The sequence below is a fragment of the Penicillium hordei genome (genome assembly GCF_028827395.1).
Source record: "Penicillium hordei strain IBT 12815 chromosome Unknown utg000006l_segment0_segment0, whole genome shotgun sequence".
NCBI classification, from domain to species: domain Eukaryota; kingdom Fungi; phylum Ascomycota; class Eurotiomycetes; order Eurotiales; family Aspergillaceae; genus Penicillium; species Penicillium hordei.
Genome location: NW_026623147.1, coordinates 484052 through 491780, shown reverse-complemented (window position 1 = coordinate 491780; position 7729 = coordinate 484052). Strand labels below are relative to the sequence as shown.

Genomic DNA, 7729 nt, shown 5'->3' with positions numbered 1-7729 from the left:
GACAATGTCTGGGGCCCAACAGTGCAACCTTGTCGCCGTTCATTTGACTTTACCTTGCTTTTTGAGCAGTCAATTTTATCAATTCTCCCCTCGTCCATTTTCGTTCTACTCGCCTTCGGCAGATACTACCAACTATGGCAGCAACCTAACCTAGTAACCGGGCGGACGTTATTGGGGATAAAATTGGTGAGTGAAACGGTAGATTGCGGGGGCGTAATAAAAAGTGCCATTTGACTAACTGCAAGGCAAATATTATTCTTTGCCTGCCTTGAAGACATCGTCGATGATCTCGGCCTCTCTCCAACTTGCTCTGTTGGTTCTATATTGTTTCGCGCCCGAGGACCGCACAAAAGCGTCAATTGCTGCTACCACATTGAACTTGATAGGAGCGCTTATCCTGGGACCTATCACCTATGCAGAGCATAGAAAGACCACACGCCCGTCATTTCTGATCAATGGATACTTCCTAGTAGCCATTTTACTCGATGGAACTCAAGTACGATCTTTATGGCTAGCCAATGTGAAGGGAAGTATCGTGGGGGTCTTTACGGCAACTTTCGTGATGAGAGGAATACATATGATTGCGGAATCCTTCCCCAAAACAAGATGGCTCACTCAGGGGGATGGTCATAAGAGCAGCCCCGAGGATTTTGCTGGGATAATATCCAAAACTTTCTTCCTCTGGATCAACCAACTTATCCGCATTGGCTATGTGCGTGATCTGAGTTTTCCAGATCTCTTCCCTATGCCAGCAGGTTTCTCATCAGTAACCCTAGAACAGGACCTATGGACTGTTTGGGAAAAGGGTATTTCTATTATGCTTCGTATTCTCCTGCTTGGTATTCGATCTAATTGCTTCTTCTTTTCTCAGCATCCAAGACTGGAAAATATGTCCTTTTATTGTCCACATTCAGCGCTTTAAAGATCCGTCTTCTAAGTCCACTCCTGCCCAGACTATGTCTTATCGCCTTGACACTCGTTCAGCCTTTACTGCTAATTCAGATGGTCAAGTACATCAATGCGCCTGACACACAATCCGAGCGGAATATCGGCTATGGTCTGCTTGGCGCTTACGCAGTCGTCTATGTAGGAATTGCTGTAAGACACCATTCATCCCATACAGCAAGCTCTACCCTCAGATCACTAACTTGATTGCAGATGTCTACAGCATGGTATTGGCATCAAACGTATCGATTCATTACTTGTGTGCGAGGAGCATTGGTGGCGGTCATTTACCGCAAAACCCTCGATCTCAACGTCTCAGCAGTCAGCAAGTCTTCCGCGTTAACCATCATGAACGCCGATATCGAGAGAATAGTAGGTGGTCTACGGATGATGAACGAAATCTGGGCAAATATTGTCCAAGTTGCCTTTGCAGCCTGGCTGCTGGAACAACAAGTTGGCGTCGCTGTTGTTCCTTCTCTTGTCATTGCATCCGGTAATGTTACGAAAGTTCGGTATCGGACGCTCTCTGAAAGAATCTAACTTGTAGTGTAGGATGTGCTGCCCTTACCATGAAAATTGGAGCATCTGCTGGTCATCAGCAAGAAGTTTGGATGGAGATGATCGAAAAGCGGGTTGGTACGTTGCTGGTGTTGAAGTGTATTCTTCAAGTTCAAAAGGCTGATTCTCCACAGGGATAACTTCAAGTACCCTGTCTGCAATGAAAGGCTTGAAGATGTCTGGCCTGGCTGACATATTGATAAATCTGTTACAACGGTTGAGGGAGAAGGAGCTTAAATCAGCTGCAAGGTATAGGTGGTGGCAAATCGGTGCATTGATGATGGGTTCGTTATAGACCTTTTTGCCCTAGAATCTTCAACCTGATGAATTCCCTAACTATGGATTAGGATTTACTCCCGTTATTATCTCACCCGTTCTCACATTCGCAGTTTTCATTGCGGTTGATCACACACGCCACATCACATTGGATGCCGGTCGGATGTTCTCAGCCCTGTCGCTGCTTACATTAATCTCACAGCCATTAAGCATACTATTCCAGTCCACACCAGAATTGGCCTCGATGATCGCTTGCTTCCAACGAATCCAGAAGTTTCTACTCACAGAGCCGAGACTGGATTCGAGAAGAATTGTATGCTCCGCAGCGACCATTCCAGCACTTGAGGAAAGCTCTGCCGCCGAAAAGAATGAGCCTGCAGTATCCAGCACTGCCATTTCTATAAATAGCGCGACTTTCACTTGGCCCGACAGTGCACGCCCTGTGCTTGAAAATATCAGTCTTTCCATTCCACGGCAAAAGCTGACCATAATATTTGGGCCTGTTGGTTGTGGCAAAACCACTTTGCTCAACGCACTTCTCGGTGAGATCTCGGCCTCAAAAGGTGAGGTTGTTGCCACGAGTGCTGACTTTGCATATTGTGATCAAACGGCCTGGATCATGGATGGAACCCTGAAGGACAACATTGTAGCATTTTCGGATTTTGATGAAAAGTGGTACCAGACTGTCCTCCATACCTGTGCTCTTGACGAGGATATACTCCATTTCCGTGATGGAAATGACACAAAGTTGGGCGATCAAGGAGTGAATCTGAGTGGTGGTCAGAAACAACGCGTGGTATGTCACTTCACTCACCTCGCGGTCCTATTTTTCTTCCATTTTTCTCTTCCCCAGAATGATGCAATACAACGTGATATACAGTACTCTAACGAAACTTCAAGTCCCTCGCGCGAGCTATCTTTGCAAGACGCGAAATCAACATTGTGGATGACGTCCTGAGTGGTCTCGACGCTACTACGGAAGCCAAGATTATCCAGCGCTTGGTAGGACCAGATGGCCTCTTACGAAAGAATTCCAGTACTATGATACTGGCAACTCATGCTGGTGAGATAGTTCATGCTCTCTTACTTTCCCATCCCCATCCTGTCAAAGCCAATTGACTAACTGCCGGGTTTCAACGTTTAGTACACCTCGCGTCATATGCCGATCACATAATTTGCATTGGATCTAATGGTCGAATCGTAGAACAGGGATCATACTCTGATATTTGTCAACACGACAGCTATCTACCCCGGTCTAGTCCGTCCGAGACTCATACCTCTACTACAGAAATTGAAAAACAGGAAGCGTCGCCAAGTATAGATGATAATCCAGAGACTGATAAAAAGCCACAGGTTGCTGTTTCCGAGACAAGGTCAAGTTTGGCGGCTACAGAGCCAAAGAAGACCACAAATGTGATGGTATATTATATGCTGTCCATTGGGAAGTTCTCGTCTGTGGCTTATGTGGTCATTGCTGTTGCTTATGCTTTCCTCTACTGCTTTCCATGTAAGACCACTTTTCTTGAGATAATATTCGTTTCCTTCTTTTATGGTGCTAACGAACATGTATAGATATTTGGGCTAAGTGGTGGACTGATACCAATGAGAGACACCCTGGGTATCACGAAGCCATTTACATGGGGATATATGCCCTCTTTCAGACTACTTGTCTTCTCCTTCTTGCCGTTCTGGGATGGTAAGTTTATTTCTCATCTAATGATTCAGTAGTTTGCTCTGTTCGCTAACCTATTCTTTTCCAGGCATGCTGTTATCAACGTTGTTTCGTCTGCTGGTCTATCCCTTCATTGGACTGTTCTACAAACAACATTCCGGTACGTCTGAAATTAGCTATTTCAAACACGATCCAAAGCTAATAGCAGGAACAGGGCACCAATCTCTTACTTCCAGGAGACAAATATCGGGTCTCTTATCAACAGGTCGGTTAAACTGTCATTACTCAATGCATCTTTGAGTTTCTAATTTCCTCGGAACCAACAGGTTCAGTCAGGACATGCAGCTTATTGACTCGGAATTACCCCTGGCTCTTTTGAATATATTCTGTAGTAAGTGCAACCTTTTTTTTCGGGTCATCATCATGTCACTAAATTTAAATAGGTGGCCTCATCATGGTTGGGCGGATACTCATTATCATGACTTCATCGTACTGGGTGGCAATCTCATATCCTGTTATGTTCTTGGTCATGTTCGTGCTCCAGAAGGTGTACCTGCGCACATCACGACAGCTTCGGAAGATGGATTTAGAGAACAAGGCCCCTTTATAGTAAGTGCGATGCCTGAATCCTTGATTGTTCGATTGCAACGAAGGCCAATTCTAATTTTCATCTGATTTTCATCTGCATCAGTTCGCAGTTCATGGAGTCTATCGAAGGACTAGCTACAGTCCGCGCATTCGGATGGCAAGCAAAATTCATCGAGCAGAACCACCAAAACTTGACGAAGTCGCAGATACCTTTCTACCTTTTGTTCTGCGTCCAAAGATGGCTGGCATTGGTAATGGAATGTTTGACTGCAGGATTTGTTCTTCTTTTAATCGGTCTTATTATTGGCTTGAAAGATAAGATCAGTGCAGGCTTCGCAGGCGTTGCTCTCTCCAGCGTGATGAGCTTAAGTGGCATGCTGACCGATATCATCATGGTATGGACCGAGTTTGAGACTTCACTGACGTCGGTTGAGAGAGTCAGAGACTTCGAAGCTGAGACCCCGGTCGAGGCACTCCCTATGGAGAATATAACCCCTCCTGGGAGCTGGCCGGATCGGGGCCATGTCGAATTCAGGAATCTTGCTGCCACGTACAAGTAAGTTAGAATTCCCTTGCTGGTTTTTTATACCAGGACTTCCAAGTCTGTACTTTCTTGATATGTACTGACACTTCCACTGCTAGAAACGGTACCGCCACGGTCCTTCGCAACATTACCTTAGATATCAAACCAGGGGAGAAAATCGGAGTATGCGGTCGGACCGGAAGGTTAGTGAGCCTTTTTTTCATCTGTCGACATTTAATCGGCGCAGAATATCAAAACTAACTCCCGCTCTCAATAACAGTGGTAAATCTTCCTTGATGATGGCATTATTTAAAATGATCGATGTGGCTGAAGGGAGTATTGTGATTGACGACCTCGACACATCGACTATTCCAACCAATACTGTTCGCACGGCAATGAATGCAATCCCGCAAGAACCGTGCTTCTTACCAGGATCCATCCGAGAGAACATGGACCCGCATGGGTTATCAGACGATGAGAGTATCCTTCGCGCGCTTTCCTCTGTTCAACTGTCAGACATAATTCAAAAGAAAGGAGGTCTCGACGCCGGAATAGAGCAGGTCAATTTGTCTCATGGACAAAAGCAGTTGTTTTGTTTGGGGAGAGCGACGCTCAAGAAGTGCAAGATAGTAGTACTTGACGAAGCCACAAGCAAGTAAGTCGCACTTTCCCTTCTATTCGATCCCCAATTCTAGGAAATCATGATGTGCTAAAGGTTCACTGTTCCCAAACAGCATTGATATCACTACGGACTGTCTAATCCAGAAGGTCATTCGAGAAAACTTCAAAGAATGCACGGTGATCACTATTGCCCATCGATTGGAAACCATCTTAGATAGTGATCGGATTCTTCTGCTACACTATGGAGAGGTTGTCGAATTCGACACCCCTTCCAGCCTTCTTGGTCGGGCCTCGAAATTTAAGACTTTCTATGAGGCGGCTGGCAGTCAATAAATAATTGAAAATAGTTTGGTAATTTATACTTGAGTGAAAAGGAACTAATTTTGACGACCCGGTATTTCATTCAGTCGAAGTCTGGTCTACTGTGTTGTCTGTCGTGGTCCTGACCCAATTCGCAGTGACGTCAACCGTATAACATAAAACTACTGTCTTCCCCCCTCGTATTACTCTTTCCATTTCCACAATATTTTCTGATTTATCTCCATAATTGAAGATACTGCACTATGTCAAACTCATACATTCTTATTCAAGGCACAACGGTACTCTCCATGGAGCCACCAGAAGGGAAGCCCCTCTACAATTACGACATTGTGATAGAAAATGATCGGATAAAGGCCATCGGCCGCGGTCTATCTGTGCCGAGTGGAAGCAATGTGTCCACCATCGATGGAAAGAATTGTATTATTACTCCGGGGTTCGTCGACGGCCATCATCACATGTGGCAGCACCTTCTACGCGGTATCACGGCTGATTGGTCTCTGTTTGGCTATGCATGTCACCTGAGGAGTGTTTATGGGAGCTTGTACACACCACTTGATGTCTACTTTGCCAATTACGCTGCTGCGTTGAGTTTGCTCAACAACGGCGTAACGACCGTCTTGGATCACTGCCACGTTATAAACTCGCCTGCACACGCCGATGCAGCGGTGAAGGGCTTGAAGGATGCCGCTATTCGAGGCACATTCTGCTATGGGTTCTACCAGAACCCAAAGGATCCCGGGGATCCCGCGAGTACTGCGACAGACACATTTGACCAAGCCGCACGAGTCGATGATGCTCTCCGTGTACGTCAGGAATACTTCCCGAACAATGATCCCGGCACCTCACTTCTCACTTTCGGTATTGCATTGAACGATCCACCGACTATATCCCAGGAACAAAACATTGAGGAATTGGATCTCGCGAGGAAGCTCCAAGCTAGGCTTACGACCGTACATACTTCAGTAGTCCCTCACAAGACCCCCAAGCCTGAAGTTGTCCAAAACATTGTTGATGCAAAGCTGATGGGGTCGGACCTCGTATTCAGTCACGGAGGTGGCATGACAGAGAACGAGCTGGCTGCGGTGCGGACTTCTGGTGCTGGCATTGTTGGGACGCCGGATACGGAGCTGCAAATGGGCATGGGATATCCTGTGGTATGGAAAGCTGCTGATATGGGCTGTCGGGCGTGTCTTGGACTAGACATCACTTCGAATCAAGGTAATGATTTCCTGGCGCAGATGAGGTTGGCTCTTCAGACGCAACGGGCTCGCGACTACGATCATCATACAGTCCAGAGAGATGTCCGCAGGAAGACAGTAGATGCATTACGCATGGCAACGCTGGGAGGGGCAGTGGCTATGGATATGGGGTCGTTTCTTGGTTCTATCGTTCCTGGTAAAAAGGCTGACCTGGTGATTTTCCGCTGTGACGACATTGACACAGTGCCCGTTGTGGATCCTGTCGCGACTGTGGTCTTCCATGCATCGCCAAAGAATATTGACACCGTTATTGTCGACGGAAAGATTGTCAAGCAGAATGGCCGGCTTGTCGGTGTTGACTGGGAGGCCCTACATGATCAGATGATATGTAGATCCCGGCGACTGACGGATGAAGCAGCCAAAGTCGACATGGAAAAGGCGGAATCGCTGTTCCACTCTATTTTCGAGAAGGCCATGGAGAAGTAAATGCTATAAATAAAAGATAGTTTCTTTCCTGCGGGTGACCTGATGTGACCATTCAATTAATCGTACCAAGCGGGACCTTCGCATTATACCAATACCATCTAGGACAGGCTTTTGAGCGAACTGGGAACCCAAATGTTGACAAGTCATACATGAAAGCCAGAGGGTATAACTCCACTTTGGCCTTCTCCGATTTTGTCTGGCCTTCTTTCGATGCTATCACTCCCCACGTAGCATCCCTACAGTTCCCAGGTCCGGCAATCCGGGCACTACCGGAACAGGAGCGAATCGCGGTGCTAACACCCTTTTTTTTCGGGTCAATCTACGGGGGAAATTCGAACGGGCTCTTGCGGCGAAGCGATACGCAGCCCACAAAGGCTAAAGGAAATATTTCAACTACGTGTTGCTTCCATGATTCATACCATATTATATTGAAACAGAGTATACACTACTATGTACAGACAGGCAGGTGACGGCTGCACCCTTTCACGTATAAAATGATACTTTATTTTGCCTCTTAACTAGCCTGTGCCTTATCGTTTT

The 7729-nt window shown here is 46.4% G+C and overlaps 2 protein-coding genes across 2 annotated transcripts; both read left to right on the top strand.

Annotated features, from left to right (window-relative positions):
• Window positions 1–283: 283 nt before the first annotated feature.
• N7537_010882 (ABC multidrug transporter) lies at window positions 284–5516 on the top strand (the record flags this gene model as incomplete). Its single annotated transcript, XM_056901936.1, has 17 exons — window positions 284–806; window positions 872–1098; window positions 1159–1438; window positions 1498–1581; window positions 1638–1787; window positions 1851–2575; window positions 2680–2842; window positions 2984–3286; window positions 3352–3475; window positions 3540–3611; window positions 3666–3716; window positions 3778–3842; window positions 3895–3998; window positions 4150–4595; window positions 4682–4765; window positions 4843–5217; window positions 5297–5516. The coding sequence occupies 17 exons, from the start codon at window positions 284–286 to the stop codon at window positions 5514–5516; spliced, it is 3996 nt and encodes a 1331-aa protein (XP_056747223.1).
• Window positions 5517–5746: 230 nt separating this feature from the next.
• On the top strand, window positions 5747–7189 carry N7537_010881 (uncharacterized protein; the record flags this gene model as incomplete). Its single annotated transcript, XM_056901935.1, has 1 exon — window positions 5747–7189. The coding sequence occupies one exon, from the start codon at window positions 5747–5749 to the stop codon at window positions 7187–7189; it is 1443 nt and encodes a 480-aa protein (XP_056747222.1).
• Window positions 7190–7729: the final 540 nt, after the last annotated feature.